The sequence below is a fragment of the Arvicola amphibius genome, chromosome 9 (genome assembly GCF_903992535.2).
Source record: "Arvicola amphibius chromosome 9, mArvAmp1.2, whole genome shotgun sequence".
NCBI lineage: Eukaryota > Metazoa > Chordata > Mammalia > Rodentia > Cricetidae > Arvicola > Arvicola amphibius.
In genome coordinates, this window is record NC_052055.2 from 41,566,595 (window position 1) to 41,585,777 (window position 19,183).

Genomic DNA, 19,183 nt, shown 5'->3' on the forward strand with positions numbered 1-19,183 from the left:
CAGCCACCTGTATTCTAAGTGTGTGTTCATTTACCAACTGTGCACATGCCAGGTGTCTTTCCTCCTCCCCATCTTATTAAGATTTATTTATTATGAATGTAGTGTTCTGCCTGCATGTATGCCTTCAGGCCAGAAGAGGGCACCAGATCTCATTATGAATGAGTGTGGAGCCATTTTGTGGTTGCTGGGAATTGAACTCAGGTACTCTGGTGCTTTTAACCTCTGGGGCCGTCTCTCCACCACTTCCCAGTGCTGGAATTACAAACACACACACACAAAGCTCATTTTCACTGTCTGAACATCTGCCCCTGAGGGAGCAGGTATTGACATCCAGCGATCTCAACGGAGGTGGCTTTCCTGCCACCCAGTTGTAAGAGCGGCACTCGCTCCCACCTGATCTGTCTCCAAGTGACTGTCTTCCCAATGTTACCAGTCCAGCATCTTACCCCATAGGATCCAGAGCTGGAGATCAGGGAGAGGCATCACAGGGAAGTCTCAACATGGGACAGTGAACCAGGAAAGAGCACAGATGAGCCCCCAACTCTGCACCTTCCACAGGGCTGTCCTGACCTGGGAGTGACTGTCATCAGTGAGGTGACAGGACAAGGGTGGGCTTCCCATCTACTTTTCCTACTTCCCAAACTGAGAACAGGCAATGCAAATGCATATCTGAAATAAAATACATGTCTGTCCCACATGGCCCTCCTGCCCCTCCCTGGCAATCCCCATGCAGACTCCAGAAGGGTCAGTATTAGCAAAGTTTTATTTCAACTCTTTTCTGCCCATAAATGACTAAAAAAAGCCGGTGTGCAGGAGGCGATGCCACCTGCTGGAGGCAGCGCCAGGCACCGAGTCTGTCTCCAAAATAAGAGGCACTGCTCAGAGGCCGGCCCCCAGGCTGGGGACCAGGCAGGAGCGAAGTTTGGGATGGAGAAATAAGCCAGTGTGGTGGCTCCAGCCTGAGCCGGAGATCCCAAGGTCTACCACACTCTGTTGGGCTGACAACTTAGGGCACCCAAGGCTGTAAGGAGCGGGCATGAGGTTTCAGAAGGATTCATGTACTGTCCCAGGAACTCTTGGTCAGCAGGGGGTGGGGAGATGGGGGGTGGGGAAGTAGCCTGTCACTGCCAGACACCCTCCTAAGAGAACCTCTGGGTGTGGCTGTATAATGTAGTGTGAGGGGCACAGGCCTGCCATGGCCTGAGGCAGGTGGGTGGATATAGGTATAGACGTGGGTCCTGGGACTGTGGCTGTTACCCTTCCTTTTCTTTTCTAGACTGTGGTCCATGACAATGGGTAGACATGGTACCGACAGCTCTGTGTGTGTGTCTGTCTATATGTGTCTGTCTGTGTGTGTCTGTGGTGTGTAAGGGGGTCATAGGACATCTCTGATAATGGCTAGTTAGTGCCAAACAGGAGCCTATGCAGAAAGTGGTCAACAGGGGCCACCTGATACAAAGTCTTGATCCCAAAGGGGCCCCTCAGGGGCCAGTACAGCTGGATGACCAGGGCCGGGCAGACCAGGCTGAACCCAGGCCCCAGTATGGATGTGAGTTTATGTTAGGTGTGGGACAGTGATGGGGAAGGAAAGGGTGGACAGGTAGCTATGGTGAATACATGAGCAGCAGGCATGGTAGTGGCCAGCGTCCAGCCATCAGAAGGTAAAGCATCGCTCCTTGGGGTGGCCCACACGCTCCAGGTTTGGCAAACAGGCAAACTGGATCATGGGTGGAGGTCCACACATCAGTATCAGCGTCTCCTCCCCAGGAGGTGGAAGGTGGTCCCTGATCATCTCCTCATTCACGAAGCCCTGGCTGTAGTTCCAGTCTGCAGAACAAGAGACCAGCTCAGTCAGGATGGCATCGGTGCCCAGCTGACCCAGTTTCCCTCTGTCCTGTCCTCTCCCAGATGTTATTCATTCCTAAACCCACCACCTGCTGACAGCCTGCGACCAAAACACAAAGCTTTCCTGCTTGCCCTCACCACTTTACAATCTGGAACCGTGCCCATGGGCCCACAATTATCTAGGATTATTTAGACTTGCAGTGCTAGAATGGAGTTGGGCCCATGCATGCTAAACAAGTGTCCTGCCCAGGATATGGCATATGAGTTTCATTTTATAGAAAGAGATGCCCAGAGGAGCCAGAACTGTTCATGGTTACACCCTAGTCTCCCTAAAGAGGTGCCCAGCCCAGGCTAGTCAGAGTAGCATTCTCGACACCTTGAACCCCAGCTGCAAGCTCACCGCCTGACTCCTCTGCCACCTCAGAGTCAGCCCACAAGAAGTAGGGTCTGGTTCACAGATGGATTCTGGTCTCTGACCTGAAGCTGTTACTCAGTAAACGATGTACAGGCCAGGACTGAAATCCCAGCACTTGAGAGAGACAAGGAAAGGAGGACGTGAGTTCAAGGCCAGTTTGAGGACTGAAGAGTGAGACTGTCTCATCATAAATAAACAAAAGACCCCTAGAAGGGGCAGCAGGTAAGAAGGAGACTCCAGACCTGGGCTCTGGGCGGCAGCTGCTCCCTCCAGGTCCTGCCACCACCTTCCTCTTTCCTGGGCCTGTGTGCACACAACTTCCACCCTTCCCGTCCCTCATAACAGGTAATGCGGCAGAGGGAAGCTGGCACAGGGTGGCTGGGGTGGGCTCTGGTTCAGGGTTGACTTTTTTTAAAAATATTTATTTATTTATTATGTATACAATATTCTGTCTGTGTGTATATCTGCAGGCCAGAAGAGGGCACCAGACCCCTTTACAGATGGTTGTAAGCCACCATGTGGTTGCTGGGAATTGAACTCAGGACCTTTGGAAGAGCAGGCAATGCTCTTAACCTCTGAGCCATCTCTCCAGCCCCCCAGGGTTGACTTTTAAGGACTGGCTGGATCCGGATGCTCGGACAATTCTGACACCTCCCGGTCTACCTGAAGGTGCCTGCTCCGGGCCAGTTGCGGAGCTGTGCCCCACACACAGGCACAGACATCCTCTGGATTGGTTTCAGAGGTGGGCAGGTGGAGGCAGCAGCCGAGCAGAGGGATGCTGGGCCACTGACACCTGCGACTGAGGCGACCTGAGACTCAGGGCTCCGCCAGGCCAGGCAAAGGCCCCTCAAGCCCCCTCATGGCCATCACTCAGGATTATCTCTTGCTTGTCTCTGCCCTCTGAAACCCAGAGGAGCTTCCTCGAAACCTTCAACACCAACAGAAACAACACAGAAGATCAGGGTAAAAAAGGCACTGGGGCCAGGGAGATGGCCCAGTGGGTAAAGGCACTTGCTGTGCAAGCCGAGACTGGAGACCTGGGTTCGATACCCAGAATTCAACTCCACAAACTTGTCCTCTAACCCTCACACGTGTGCTGTGGAATGTATCCCGCACACACCCACACATGCATGCACGCGCACGCGCACACACACATACAATTACAACATTAATAATGTTTTCAGAAGGCACTGACTGACAGGGAGGCATAGCCTTCTGATATCTCCTCTATGGGTCTCCAGGTGCAGAAGGCACCAGTACCATCCCAGGAGATTCTAGGACTGGGGAGAATCCACTGGGTTTGATCGATCATGTCCTCCAGCTCATGGATACCGTGAGCTAAGTAACTGAACACATTTATTTCCCTCTGCACCCTGCCTTCTGAGAATGCCAGGGTGACATACAAGGCCCACTGTGGCAGACATGCATCATGGCCAATGTTTCCCTGACTCCACTTTAGGCCAGCCAGCCCTTGTTTTTCTTCCATTTCTACAATCTGTTTCTACCCCTCTGACTCAGTGTGTGAGTCACTGTAAGCTTCCTAGGATTCCTCTGGAACAAGGCGTGGTGCAGCCACACAGCTGCCTGAGAACGAGCCATCTGACAGTGCAGACGGGAACAGAGCAGAAGCTCACCGACATTTTTGCACGGTGTTTCCTATTCCAGGTCCCAAAGGCCCTGGGGAAACCTAGCATTTGCCACATGTGTGGGCTGCTGGTCCTGTGTCTGGGTCCTAAGGGCCTGCTGCTGCTTCCCTATGGGTCAGAATGGTACTGAAGTAAAGGAAAACACCAGCTGATTACCCAGCTCTTGCCCTGCCTGGCCTTGTTATGAAAACCAGCCCTGCGAGATGGTCTGCATTTCCACAGACCACCATGAGGGGGCAGCTCTGGCCCTGACCCCCTCTGAAGGGCGGTTGCCAGTTAGCGGCTCCCAGGCAAGCCCACCTCCCACAGGCACTTTCTTTATAGAAGAAAAGAAGCCATTCAGACACCCACACCCAGTGTCCCACTGACTCACACACACATGGTATTGAGTAGCTGTTTCTTCCCACTGAAACTCTTTCCTGCCCCGGGGAGGACAGAGGAGGCCAAGGCTCATAAAACTCTATAGAAATTTGGGAGACTCGCTGGGGCCTCCCTGGGGTTACAAAAGGCAGCAAAGTGGTATATGGAAGGAGAGTCTTCAGTGGAGCTGCCTGCAAGCTGCACTGGGATGCCGCGGTCATAAGTGGGTACCGTGCTGGGGTGGCCTTCTTGGTGATGTAGCTACTTGAGAGTCACCACGTTCCTGTAAGTGACCCCTCAGCCATTCTCCTGGGTAACCCCTAAAACTCACTGGGCACCAAGGTGAACTTGGATGGAATCATTCCTTTGCTCTCTCTAACCAAGATAAATACAAACAGTCTTTTTGCCCGCTCCACCCTGGGTTAATAGAAATAGTCTATCTTTGATTTCTCTGGGGGTGGGGGTGGGGGGACCTAGAAACAGTTTATCTTTTATCTTTGCACTCTTTCCCAGAGGGGACTAGAAACAGTTCCTGAGGAAGCAGGGGCAGCTGCTTTTTTTTTTTTTTTTTTTTTTTTTTTTTTCCAGCAAAGACAGTAGTTTCAGTTGCTGTTGTTTTAAGGAGTTAGGGTCCCAAGTGGCCCAGATTGGCCTTGAACTTGCTATATGGTTGAAAATGATGGAACTTCTGGTCCTCTTACCCTGCCTTCTCCTGAACACTGAGATTGTTAGCACGTGCCACCATGCCCAGCCTGTGTTATCTGTCGGTCAGACCCAGGGCTTCACGCCTGCAGTGAGCCCCGCCAGCACTGACGTGAGCTCTTAGCCTCTCATTTTTTACTCAAAGCAGGAAACGAAGGACAGCTCAGTTCGCAGAGAGCAGGCTCACGGGAGTTTGGGGGCCTCGTTCCCTCCTTCCAGCATGGGCCTGGCTCCTCCACAGCCCCTCTCCAGATTACAAACCACACAGAAGCTGCCACTCCAACCCTCAGCACTGTCCCAAGGAGATACAGTGTGGGCTTCTCTGTCCAGTGGGGCAGCGTGGAGAGGGCAGGGCTTCCAGCCCTGCTCTGCTGCTCCCTAGCTGTGGGATGTGGTCACTTACTTCCCCTCTCTGAGAGCAGGTTCCTCCACAGCCATGAACAGGCCATGGGTGCTGAAGGAGCCCGGTGAAGGCTCAGGGCTAAAGGTGGGTGCCTCCCACTCGACCTGGGGCTCCCTGTGCTCACCGTCCGGGGCTTTGTCCACTGTGTACCAGAGTTTGAAGCGAGTGGAATGTTCGTTCCTCAACTCCTCCAGCTCAGGACGCAGTAGGATGTCTTTCTCGGACTGCAGGAGACAGACCGCCAGTTAGGAAAGGTGACAGACTCCTCAACAGGAACAGACCCAGGAGTGGGTCGTCATGCCCCTGTGGACCACACTCAGCAGCTGGGAGGCAGATGCTGAAGCTCACTAGAATCCAGCTACCTTGCCTGCAGGGCCCCTCAAAACAGCTGTCCAACCGGACCTTATAAATGGGGCCTGTGAGCCAAGTATAGAGACACATGCTTATAATTCCAGCATCTAGAGGGAGAAGCAGGAAGACCATGAGTTCAGGACCAGCCTCCACTTGTGGGTTTACAGTCCGCTTAAGCTTTCTCTCTCTTCCTGGCCTAGGCAAGGTCTCCATGCAGGTATCAAGGTGTTTTTGACAGCTGTGCGGGACCAAGTCTTAGGACGGTTGAGACTAGATTGGAGATAGGACAGGCTTCCCCTGGGTTACCGTGCCTGACACACGGGCAGTGCGGAGCTGGGCCTGATGGATCCTGGGGACAAGAGGACCTGAATCATATCTGGGAAGCACAAAGTGCCAGGGTCTGGCCTCCGCACTGCTATGACAGGTGGGACTCGGCCTGGTCTCCCCAGAGACATCACATGAGTTCATATTTAGCACAAAACAAAGGACCTGAGAACGCTCTTGCGAAAGTTGCCAGCCTAGTCTACCAGTGAGAAGTGTAGGCTACACAGCAGGTCACAAAAGCCAGGCTTCTGCCATGCTCAGAGGCCTGCGTCCTGGGCATCTCACCTCCAACTCTGCCCAGGCCAGTGTCCTCCCACTCCACCAGAATTCCAAGGTGAGCTCTGCCCAGGGTGAAGGCAGCACCCAGTGTGCAGGAAGGAGTTTAGGGGTAGGGAGATGCCCCGGGGCTCCCTCTTCAGCAGCCCCCCACACCTGCTGCCACTAGAATCTGCCCTGGCCCTCATTCCAGACATCCTCGGCACCTCTGCAGAGCCCTGGCCGTGCCCCGAGCCTGCCTGTGCTGGGGACTGTCTACTGACCTGGTTGGCGAAGAGCAGGTAGCACACGGTGTGGTCATTTGGGTCCTTCATGACAGCGCGGATCACTTGAAGCATTGGGGTGATGCCTATAAAAACAGGGTCCCCACGCACTGAGTGATGCTGCTGGGGCTCACCAGTCACCCAAGCAGGGAGAAGCGTGGGACACCGAGGCCTGGCCTCCCCCATCCGCACATCCTGACCCACCACAGCTCAGCCGGTACTCCAACCCTTACCTGTCCCTCCTGCAATCATGCCTACAGACTTCACCGTTCTTACAACAGGGTTGGACTTCTTGTCTGCACGGATGGCAAACTTCCCTAGGAAGGGAAAGATGGGTGATTGAAGCAGCTGAGCCCTGTGGGGTGCAGCGCAAGGAGAAGACCACATAGCCCCAGCCAGAGTGGCTCTGCGCAAATGAGTCCTCTCGTGGGAAAGAGAGAGCACAGGTGGGCAGAGTGGAAGATACCCACTCAGACACTGGCTGCCTGGTTTGGGGGCACCGAGTAAGCAAAGCAAGGCAGTGTGTAAATGAACCTGGTCCCCCAAGCACGGCCAGGGGCAGCCCCTGAGCAGGCCACTTACCCTCTAAACAGTCAATGACCAAGGTAGGGGAGAACACCACTTGTCCCCACCTCCCAGTTTTCCCAGACACAGAACCCCCAGCTCTCCCGTTCCCAGGGATGCCCGCTCCAATCACCTTTGCCCTGGTAGACCAGCAGCCCGTTGGGGCCCCGGAATTCAATAGTGTCTCCAATATTCATGTTTTCTAGGTACTGGGACATCTTCCCTCCAGCAGGAAACTTGGGATGGGTGTCCTTGAAGTAAACCTGCAAGCCACACAGGTATCTCTCAGTCCCCACCCAGCCTTGGGGTACCCCAGCCTCTCCTAAGGTCCCATCCACCCAAACTTAAACTTTCTACCCCACACTTCACAAAAGCAAGGCTTCCACCTGCCCCACAGGGCTACTAGCGGGAGGGCCATGCTGCATCAGCTGAGGTTCTGTGTCTGCATCTCCACATCTGCCAGCGCAGTGAGGCTCTGGGTATCAGCTCGGCCCCGCCCTTCCCTCCTGGTATACACTTCAGCAGTCACACAAACATCCCCCTTGACAACTTCCTTCTGGGCCCCTGTGGGATTACTGTCTTGGGAAAGGGGAGACCTATGATACAAATGGCCTAAGAATATGGACAGAGAGGAGCAACAGTGCCCCTGTCAGGGCGGGGCTGTCTTCCCAGGGGCCTGGACCTTGGAGACAAGCAGAAGGCTGACAGGGAAGGGGAGAGAACTCTGTCACAGGCTCTGATACATCCAGGGCCAGCAGGAGCCATGGAGACTCAGGAGGGACCAGTCGACGGCTTCTTTTCTCTCTCTCCCTCCTCCCTCCTTTCCTCCTTCTTTCCCACCCTCCCTCCCTCTCTGTCCCTCTCCCTCTCTCCTATACTCCCCCACCTCCCTGACCAGAGATTCCAACCCAAACAGATGCTCGGTCCATGACCATTTCCTTTGTTTCTAGACAAAGTCCCAAGCCGGACCCTGTCTTGCTCTATGGATGTCCCCACCTTTTATCTACCCCTCAAGGCCCTGCTCTGTACTTTTTATTTCTTTTTTTCTGAGACAGGATTTCTTTGTGTAACAGCCTTGGCTGCCCTGGAACTCATTCTGTAGACCAAGATGGCCTTGAACCCACATAGATCCACCTGCCTGCTTCCCTCCCACCCCCCCCCCCAACCAAGAGCAGACATTAAAGGTGCACGCCACCGTAGCCTGGTTCTGTTCTGCACCTCTCAGCTCTCAAGTCCTCTGACTTCAGAGCCTTTATCCCTGGAAGGCTTCCCTCTTCCTCCTCACCCGGCCAACACCCACTCCGCTAGAGGTCTCCACACCCCACCCTGCCACCTGCAGCCATGCCTTGGGGACCCTACCTTGACCACCAAGTCCACGAAGCCCTTGTCATCATCGCTAGAGACGGGAGTGTAGGGCCGAATGACCAAGTTCCCATCGATTCTACTTGAGAGGTAGATGTGCTGGCCTGTAAGGCAGGGAGGGGTCGTTTGGGGTCAGGCACCATCCCCGCAGAAGCTTTTCTTCCCATGGCCCTACACCTGTTTCACAATCAAACTCTGGCCCGGCCTTGGCTCCCACTGCTCCCTCCCACCTCAGAGGGATTTCCAGCATGTCTCAAAACCTATGCTGGTGCCACTGTCGGGGACACAGGCCCCCTCCTCCCACTGGACTCCAAGGAGGAGATGAGCTAGGTTGAGCAGACTCACCAATGGGAAGGCCCAGGATGTGCTGGGGCGAAGGCAGGGCGAAGCGGAAGCGCCGTGTGTCGTGACTGATGATCTGTAAAGAGGCAGAGCTGCTAAACCTCAGAGGTCCCCACGCCAATCCCTCGGCAGTGACAGTGACGTCACCAGCACACACATACTGGGGGGGGGCAGTCACATGTCTGATGGGCCTCTGCTCTTGCAGAGAAGGCCACATGACGGGGGGGGGGGGGGGTCAAAGGAAGAATGAACATGTGGTCCCAAAGGGGGATAACAGACAATCCAGAAAATTCCACATGGTGGTGGGAAGGATCCACCTCTACTCTCAGCTGGAGCCTAAAGTAACACGGGACTAGAAAAGGAGCAAAGCTGAGACAGAACCATTATGTGCCAAACCTGGCAGCGGAAGGTTCTAGAAGTCACTGCAGCCAAGAGCCCACAAGGAGTGGCTGAGGCTGAGCTATGTAGAGCCAGGAGCCATAGCAACTTCTACTGCCTGGGAGGTCCTGGGGTTGGCCACAACCAAGAGCCCAAAGTCAGGCCTCCACCCTCCACAGACTGGGCACTAGGGCAGAGTCAACAGCTGGAGGCCACTTCCCCTCCAGGGATGGCCGTGGCTGCTTAAGAGCCGAAGGAAAAGACCAAGAGACCTCCTGAGACCCCCGTGGGAAGATCAAGCAGTCTGCCAGTGGGTTCTAGTGGGAGCTGACTGTGGATCCTCTCCTGGTACCCAAGCTGGCTCAAGGAGGAGCCAGCATCTACAGGGCCACACCCACAGGGGGAAGCATCCACAGACGGACGGCCGCAGCACTAACACCTGGGGGTAAAAGGCAGGTGTCCCCATCTTAGGTCAGACTGAGAAAGAAGGCCTTGGCCCTCAGGAAGAAATCAGCACAAGGAGGATGTCGGGCAGGGGAAACCCCACCCTGCACATTTGAGCAAAGGAAACATTGGAGAAGGCTGTCTGGGCACCACTACTCAGGGCAAAGCTGTGGGCCACCTGCCTCCCAGAACTTTGGGCTGGGTCAAATGAGGCCTCAAGCTGACTGGGAGCAGGGTCCAGCAATGCTGACTGAGCCTAAGGGCCAACGGCAGACACTACCCTGTGGAGATTTTTGGGAGGAAGTACAGATAACCACTAAGACAGTGTCTTGCAAGGCAGCTTGGCAGGACCACAAAGCAGGTTCACTCACTGACAGGGAGGGGCGGCAGCAGGCTGTGGAGGGGGAGGGGAAGAAGCTGAACTCCAGAAACGCCAGTGCCCATTCAGTGGGGACAGGAGAGCTCCCATTGTGCGGACTTGCATCCTCATAAAGCACACTAGACAGTCTCAGAAAACAAGCAAACAAACCAAACAGAAGAAAGCAGTTTTGAATTCATGGACCCCCATCTGCATTGTATGGGCAAAATAGAAGCAGGCTTCAGGCTTCCAAAACAGACTACTCGGGTAGCCATGGGTGGGGAGGGGAAGCCCCACCACACAAGCAGAAGTTTTACAGTGACACACAAATCATTAAATTAAGATGCAGCAAAGAGGGGAGATAAAAATGAAAAACAAAAACAGGTTAAGAGGCTGAGGTGAGGGGCAGAGCCCTGACTGAGCACCTTGCTTAAACCCTGGGTTCCATGCTCAGTAACACAAGCCAAGAACCTGACAAACAGGGGCTGGAGAGATGGCTCAGCAGTTAAAAGCACTGACTGTTCTTCCAGGGGACCTGGGTTCAATTCCTAGCACCCACATGGCGGCTAACAACTATTTGTAACTCCAAGATCAGACAAACATGCAGGCAAAACACAAGTGCACATAAAATAAAAAATAAGTTACTTTTAAAAAAAGAAGAAGAAAGAAAGAACCTGACAAACAAGGTTTAAAAACATGAGGGCCGGAGAGATGGCTCAGTGGTTGGGAGGACTGGCTGCTCTTCCAGAGGACTCAGGTTCAATTCTCAGCACTCACATGGCAGCTCACAACTATCTGTAACTCCAGTTCCAGGGGATCCAACACACTTACAGATGTAGATGTAGGCAAAACATAAAAAATGCACATAAAATAAAAATAATTACATTATTAAAACATGATGCTGGCTGGGTGCGGTGGTATACACCTTTAATCTCAACACTTGGGAGACAGATGCATCTCTGAGTTCAAGTCCAGCTTGATCTACAGAATTAGTTCCAGAATAGCCAAGGCTACACAGGGAAACCCTGTCTTGAAAAACCAAAGGGGAAAACAAACAAACAAACAAACAAAAAAACCATGATGCTGGGTCTGGTGGCACTCGGGCAGTGCTCGCCTTTAGTCCTAGCACTCAGGCAGAGGCAGGGGCATTTCTGTGAGTTCCAGGCCAGCCTCACTTACTGTAGTAAAACCTTGTCTCAAAAAGAAACAAACAAAAACATGAGAACTCCACTTTGGTAAGAAAAAAAAAAGTATGCATGTGTCTACATATGTACATGCATGTGTCTACATATGTACAAGACTTACTGAGAGGATTTGTTTATTTTGAATTTTCCCTTCTGTCTCCTCTACAACACTGAGAACATTACAGACTTGCATCCGTGAGCACCATCAGTTCCCCATGGAGATAATCAATTCCATGGTCGCACATTCCAAGCGGAGACCTGGGTCCAGGGCCTGAAGCCAAGGTTCCTCCACTCCTCTAGGCTTTGACTTGCTGCTCCCTGACTCAGTTTTCCTGCCACACCCCTCTGGAAGCAACAAGGGGAAGCCAGGAATAGAACAGGGAGGGCCTTGAGGAAAAGGGAGGGCATCTAGGCAGGAGGGGAGCAGCTCAGCCTGGGTCCTGACCAGAGGACTGGTCTGGGGCAGACATATTTCACAGAGGCAGCGAGAGGAAGACATTAAGGCTAACGAAAACCAGGCTGCACCTACCACTCGGGCAGGGGAAGGGAGCTCTTATCTCCTAGGGGCAGGGTGCTCAGCCTCTTACCCTGCTCCCCAGGCTAAGTAGGGGTGTGTACCCAGAAGTCCCAAAGGGCCTCTCCCACTCTCATACTCCATGGACAGTGAACATGGTGGGGGGCGGCCAGAGGGTGTTACACTACCCCGCAGTAAAACAGTTACTGTCTTCACCAGAGCAGCTGTGACACCCCACCCCCAGATTCTATGACTGTCCCCCACAGAAGGGAAAGGATGGGTTGGGGAGGGTCAGGGGACTCCCACCTGAGATTCCGGCCACTCCCTTCTGCACCTCCCGTCAGCTGGGTCAGCTGTGGTTACCCCGCTAAATGCCTGGGCCTAGGGGCCTCCTGGAGGTGCCAGAGTGCACAGGGTTAACTCAAGGGGCCCTCCACCTAAGTCATGTGGGGAAATCCATCATCCATGTTGGGGTGAAGCTTTTCGGTGGTGTGGCTGCTTTGGGGTCACCCATGCTTTGAAAGTAAGTCCAATAAACTCACTGGTTCCTCAGGGTGGCTTTTGGTAGACTGGTACTTTGGTTTGTCACTGTGCCCTATCTGGAGGGAACAGACGTCTGTTTCGCCCTCCCCAGGGAAGGAGTTCACACAACAGAGAGCAGGGTCTGAATCCCTCTGTCACTTCTCCATGGCCTTAGGAAGGGACATCCCTGTCTCTTGCCATTGTAAAAGAGGCAGGTGATGGGGTGATGAGGTCCCCAGGAGCCACAGGGATGCTGGGACATGGGGCAGGGCAGTCACCTCCTTGTCAATGAGCCGCAGCGGGTACTTGATGTCAGGGTTCTCGAGGGTGATGGCCGGTGAAGAGCGCTGGAACAGCTTCATGAAGAGGCTGTAGAGGAACCGGACCGGAGAGAGCACCACGTGGCTCAACTGCAAGGACAAAGTGGGCCCCAGGTCAACACAGGGCAGGACGAAGCCCAGCTACCCCCTTACAGGTGACACTTCTCCAGCATCCCCAAGCCTTTCCTCTTGCGACCTTCTTCCTCCAGTCTTGTCCAGAGAACTCCATTTGGCAGCCCACTAGAAGAACTACCAAAACCAGACTCATGACGCCTGCCACATCTCTCAGACATCTGTGCCAGCGCCACAAGAAAAGTTTTGAAAAACCTCGAACTTCTGATCCTCCTGATTCCACCTCCCAACTGTGGAGATTACAGGCATAATGTGCCCTGCTTGCTGGGCAAGGACTCTACTAACTGAGTCAAATCCAGGCCCAAGTTCCAGTTCTTAGCCCCATCCAAATCCACCTCAGAGCCCTGTGCTGATCACAGGCCTCCAAGCATCTATGAACCAGAATCCTAGGGGTCATTGACCCCACACTTTCTCCTCCTTCCTTCCCCTCAGAGCCAAGGAAACAAGCCAGGGAGGTTGGAGAAGCTGAGTCACTCCCCATAAATAATGACCCCATGTCTCTCCCTGGTACTGTGCTGTGCCTTCAGCAATGGGCTGGGCACTGCTCCCCACTGGCTGAGTAGCCCTGGGCAGCTGTTTTTGGAAGTTGTACTTAGCTCAAAGAGTGAGTCACTGGATCTGGCCCAGGCCCTTTCTTGGCTTCCTGGTTAGCCAAGATGTGAACAGCCTCAAGCACAGGCTCCTACTCCTACTGCCATGACCTCCCACTATGGCAGACTGAAATCACAAGCCAAAAGCTCTTTCCTTCTATTTCTATCAGCCATTTGGATCACAGGAGAAGGGCTCTCACCCACTGAGCCATTTGGTTAGCCCTGTTGTAGCCCCTAAGGAAGGAAGGAAGGATATTTATTCTCGCTCTCCAGCCCCACTTTCCCCTCTCTCCCCACCCTGCAGCAGCTCAGAGAGCACTCTACCTGAGCCTCTTGTCCCAGCTGCAGTAAGAACAAAGGTTCGCCATGAGGCATTCCTCCTAAGGAGCAGTGAGCTAAGCTGGGGGCTCCCCTGATTCCCAGAGAGGTGTGCAACCCAAGAAGTGGAGGGACCATAAACCTGACACACTTCTCACCCCCAAACCGGTTCTACAGGTTCCAAAAGCCCCAGCAGTCAAGGGCCCTTTGTTGGGTCCAGAACAAACTGCCTCTCTCCTAACCAAGGCCACACCCCATGGGCCCCTGGTATGTGACCCATAGGGTCTAAAAAGGGCCAATGGCTGGACCACACCCACTTAGAGAGCACTACTAAGCCCAGCATCATGCAAGCACCTTTTCAGTGCTCACTTTTCATGCAAGGCTCACTGAAGGACCAAGTTGGCATGAGTGTAAGCTCAAAGAGATACAGGCTTTTGTTTTGGGTTTTTTGTTTGTTTGTTTTATGTTGTTGTTGTTTCATTTTGGTTTTTTTGTTTTGTTTTGTTTTTGTTTTTCGAGACAGAGTTTCTCTGTGTAGCCCTGGTTGTCCCAGAACTCTCTTTGTAGACCAGGCTGGCCTCAAACTCACAGAGATCCACCTGCCTCTGTCTCCCAAGTGCTGTGATTAAAGGCCTGCCTAGTGAGACCCAGTTTTGAGGTCCAGCCCAGAACTCAGAAAGGGTCCCCTAAGGCTTGGGGCTCTGGAGAAAGTGAATGAGGTTTCAAAAAGCAAACACCAACCATGAGCCCTAAGTTGGCACTGCTCCAAGGTCAAGGCCATGTGTCCCTGGGCCCACCCCACTTCAGCCCTTGACTGTAAGTCTAGTGGTTACTCCAAGTCAGAGGGGAACCAGGCTTGCCCGAGTCACACCAAAGTCTCAGGATCATATCCACGTCACCATCTGCCAGCTTACTCAGGGTAAGCAAGTGGCTGGCCACAGGGACAAAACCAAATAAGAATGAGACTGCAATTTGACCTCAGGGCTTTTCAGTCCCATCTTGTTGTTCCTGAGTCACCTCTGGGGACAGGTCCTGCTGTGCTCACATCACTGTCCACAGCCCAGATCCAGACACCAAACCCCTACAGAAGGCCCAAGCATATTTCCAACCCCAGCCTCTCAAACGGACACGCTGCTCCACTCCCCCAACACACACTAGCGCTCCCACCACCAACCTTCAACGCACCTGTTCTGCGGCTCCAACACGGGCATCCCCTCCCTGCTCCCTCCACAACTTACCTTGCTCCAGCCTTTGCACACTTTCCTTTCTGCCCCCAAAGCCCTGCCTTTAGATGCATCTAACCAGCTTCTCCTATGAATCTTTCAGAACCCAACTCAAATGTTAAAGCTCTCCTGGGGAGCCATGCTTAGCTCTCCTGGTGACTTGGCACAGCCTTAATTTCTCTGTAAGCTCTCTGGAGATGGGAACCATTCTGGAGGTTTTTCTTCTACTAGATGGTTCCATGGCAAAACCACATCCAGAAATCATCTCTGTCGGGAGTCCTGGGGATGAGCACCAATGACTCTGCACAACTGGACCTATTCCTGGCAGTCCTGGCAGGACTGTTTGGACTACACAGGTTCACTAGCTGGAGTCCCCTTGGCCCGCAGGGGGCCTTCCAGGGCCTGCCACACACCTGGATCATGCCTGACCTTCTACCATGGGCTCCTGTTGTGGTTTGAATGGGGAATATCCCCCATAGGCTCATGGATTTGAATGTCTGGTCCTGAGTTCATAGTGCTATTTAGTGATGTCCTAGAACCTTTAGGAGGTACAGCCTTGCTGGAAGAAGGGCTGGGGACAGACAGCTATCTCTGCTTCCTGTGCGTGGTTGATGTGATCCCCCAGCTGCCTGCTCCTGCTGCCATGCCTTCCCTGCTATGGTGGACTCTAGCCCTCTGAAACCATGAGCCAAAACAAACTCTTCCTTAGGTTGCCATTGGTCACAGTGCTTTATCACAATAGAAAAACAGCTACTACAGAGTGCAGCTGTCACCACATCCTCATTTAACAAAGGAGGCTCGGAAGGGCCCAACATGGAATTCAGATTTGGTTCCGTGTGTGAACCTGCCCACAATCCTCCCTCACCCTAAACCCACCAGTACCTGTCAGTTTTGAGGGCAGTGTCTACCTGTGTCAGGACTCTGGATGGGTCCCACAAAGTAAGCTAGGGTCCCCACACAGTCCCTCCACCAGTCCTGGGTTCAGAATGGCCCACCTCTCTGTTCTCCAGGTAACTTATGGTTACCTGGTCACCACTAACCCAGCATTTATTTGGTACAGGAGGCACTCAGCAAATCTTTGTGCAATTGTCGAAAGGACAACATCCCTCTCTCCTGACCCCTCATGCCTTTCTGACTTCTTGTGTTGTGTAGAAAGCTCCCTAATGAGGGAAGGGTGTACCCTATCCTATTCCCTTTACAAACCTTAGGCTTAGCATAGGCTGCTGAGGGAATCAGGCCAAAGGCCTCTTGCCTTGGAGCATGCTCAGAAGGTGCAGGTCTCAAGAGCCAGGCCCTGCCTCCTGGCTGCTCCCAATAGGCACTGTCCTCTTACCTCAACCCTCAGGCTGCATCTGGGAGGTGCTCTTGTCACTCTCAATTCAGACAAGAAAACAGGCACTTTGGTGACAAGCCTGAGTCCAGGGACACTTCTGGACACTGGGAAGGGAGAGGTGAACCTTCTCTAACGTAAAAATTCCTATCTAGAAAGGTAGCTGTGACAAGCCATCCTAGCTGTCATCCATTCAGTCAACAACCCCAGCAGGCACTCCTGTGTCTAAAGTAGGTGTGTATGTATGTGTGTGGCCCAGGCCTAAACCCCATACCCAAGGAGCTCAAACTAGTAGAGGGAGGAGACAGGCCCAGTCACAGGGCAGTTGCATCAAGGCCAGGAGCAGAAGAGTTAAGGCTTGATCTCTGACAGAGGCCCAGCCAGACTCACTAGCCAGGGCACTGGATGTATCACTGGCATCAGGTAAACAGGCTGTCCCCCATCCCTTCATGGCACCACCCTAGTCCCAGCAGCAGTGGCCAAGTAAACAGGAGGCAGATGGCTGAGGCCAAGTCACTGCCCCAGTTCCTCATCAGCTGTGTGCACGCAAACACCACACACACACACACACACACACACACACACACACACACCTTACCCCAACCAGTTTCAAGTCCTTGGGAGCAGCTGCTTCCCAGACCTTCACACTCCGGCCATACCGTGTACCAAGAAACCCACCCCTTCTTCTCTTTGCTCTGACAGCAAAGAGGGGTAAAGAAAACTGGGTGCCAGTGTCCAAGAAGGGAGCCCTGAACTCACTTAACATCATAGCTAAGGGGTGCTGCTCACTCTGGCATTCTCCCCTCTAGGACCCTGGACTCCACTCTGCCTAGGCTGGATAGGGAGAATGGGCAGAGAGCCTAGCCCCACCCTCCCTTCCCTGTGCCAGGTCCCTAACCTGGGGCTTAAACAAACCAGTCACCGACTTGCTTACCTGCCCACCGCCCACTCGCTTGCTGTCCTGCCAGATCTAGTGACCACAGCCCTCCTGGTCTTGTTTTAAGTGGGAGGAAGTGGGAGGAAATGGAGGAAGTCCTGAAGCGGGGGGCTCTGGGCTGGGCTCCAGACTCTGGGGGAAGGGAGCCCAGGAGAAGGAACAGGTGGTTAGTGGAGCCACCAACCAGGCTCGGGTTGCAAGGAGCCAGTGGGAAGGCCTTATGGACTCTACAAGAGGGATGGGTCTGTCAAGGCTCATGGGAACTCACGGACAGGCAGAGAGGCAGTCCAGAACAGTACGCCAAGCCCGCAATGTTTTCGACGGATAGCTGACTTGAGTGCCGTCCTCTGGGCTGTAGCCCCCAATATATGCAGGAGGCCTTCCACAGGGCCTGCATGGCCCAGATAAGACATCTGGTACACCCGATGCCCGGCAGCCACCCACAGAGCACATGGCCTCCAGGACAAAAGGCTGGATGGACCGTGTGTACTGGTATGTACTGTAGGCATCAGACACTATGTGGGACCCCAGTCGGTCCCCTAAGTCAAGGGCAACACCAAGCAACCCTGGGACAGATGAGGTCAGGGTGAGGGTCTCCTGATAACTAGAGCTCTGCTGCCGGCAAGGAACTATTGTTGACTTAGCATGAACGGATGCAACAGCCAGGAGCTGGGGTGCTGTGACAAACCCACCAACATGGTCCAGAAGGTGGGGAGAGCCTGGAAGGCAGGGGAGGGCGGGGAGCCAAGGGCAGTCTCTAGGGAAACTGGTCAAAATGTCACTGGGACGTGATGTCACTCTGGGGTGATGCCACCAGGTTTGCCTTGGGCCAGGCTGCTCCTTGAATGAATCATTCTTGATTGACCACTCTCTCAAGAGCAAATGCCAGGCCAAGAAGCCAGATGCCTGACTTCACCAGAAGTCTCGGGTCTCACGGAGAGAAGGACAACCTCCACGACAGGTGCTGGCCTTGTTTTCCCACATCCAAAGAGCTGGGCACTTCAAGGTTAGGGTGTGTTTATGTGGTTGGAGCTGGGCACACTTCACATGGATGCTCTTAAAAAATAAGGAAGAGAAGGCAGTCTCCAGTTGCAGGGGTGGGGGGCGTCCTCAGTCAACCCAGAGGGACAGTAGGAGGGTAGATTTATTGATATTAGAAGGTCCCAGAATCCTTAGTGCTCTGGGCTGGTGGCCAAGTCTAAGTGACACTTCAGTGACAACATAGCTGTGTGAGTAACAGGAATGGATGGCCACGGCCTGCATGTGACAGCGGCAAAGAGACAGCAGGAAAGATCCTGGCCAGCCACCAGCCTTGTTCATGGCAAGAAGATGCATCCAACCCCTGCTGTACAGATATCCTACACACTTTGTCCATGCACACATGCACCCCAAAGTGCTCACTCTAGCCCATGCCAGCTCACACGTGTCCACTATTCACACATGCGTGTCTTCACGCCCACGCCTTCATTCTCACACACACACTGCCCGGTCACAAAACCCTCAGGTGCGCGCTCATTACAGATGCATGCGTTTCACATTCTCACGGGCTGGGCTCAGCCGCTCCAACTTTCTCACTCTCACAAGTCACGCCCACTCACGCGGGCACACACGTCACTCATTCTCTGTCACATTCGTGCACACCCAGGAGGGTCCCTCAATGTCCGCCCCGCGCCCAGGCCCCTCTGGCCTGCGGCAGAGCCGGCGTGGCGCGGCCACTAGCCAGGGCGTGAGTCATGATCCGCAAGGGGCCGGGTGGGGCGCGGTGCGCGTGAACGGATGCTGGGTGTCCCGGATCGTTCCGGGTCCCCACGGTGCGCGCCTGGCGACCCCTGGCCCCTGCCACCTACCGTGCTCAGCTGGGACCCCATGGTGGCGGAGAAGACAGTAGCTGCGCGGCTCTGCACCCGCTACTCGGCCGGCCGCTCCCCCAACGACCCACCCCAGCCGCAACACCTCGGAGGCGGAGCCGCTAGGCGGAGCCAGTCAGGAGAGCTGTGGTGGGCGTGTTGGGGCGGGGCTCCTAGTGTTCCCGCCCACCACTTCCGCCCTGCGAGGAATGGCGTGCGTTCTGAGCGGCTGT

The 19,183-nt window shown here is 54.1% G+C and overlaps 1 protein-coding gene across 1 annotated transcript; it reads right to left on the reverse strand.

The window, feature by feature from the left end:
* Positions 1 to 745: 745 nt before the first annotated feature.
* On the reverse strand, positions 746 to 19,105 carry LOC119822841 (NADH-cytochrome b5 reductase 3). The gene is made up of 9 exons (XM_038342443.1): positions 18,951 to 19,105; positions 12,532 to 12,663; positions 8,857 to 8,929; positions 8,509 to 8,615; positions 7,283 to 7,412; positions 6,819 to 6,902; positions 6,586 to 6,671; positions 5,496 to 5,595; positions 746 to 1,827 (listed from the first exon to the last, which is right to left on the reverse strand). The coding sequence occupies exons 1-9, from the start codon at positions 18,969 to 18,971 to the stop codon at positions 1,655 to 1,657; spliced, it is 906 nt and encodes a 301-aa protein (XP_038198371.1). The 5' UTR covers positions 18,972 to 19,105; the 3' UTR covers positions 746 to 1,654.
* Between the last annotated feature and the right edge of the window lie 78 nt (positions 19,106 to 19,183).

Excerpts from the sequence above, each read along its gene's own strand:
- LOC119822841 (XM_038342443.1), bottom strand. The coding sequence starts at position 18,971 with ATGGGGTCCCAGCTGAGCACG. Across the intron at positions 8,616-8,856 it reads CATCCTGGGCCTTCCCATTG|GCCAGCACATCTACCTCTCA; the intron begins GTGAGTCTGCTC and ends CCTGCCTTACAG. Across the intron at positions 6,672-6,818 it reads CATGATTGCAGGAGGGACAG|GCATCACCCCAATGCTTCAA; the intron begins GTAAGGGTTGGA and ends CTGTTTTTATAG.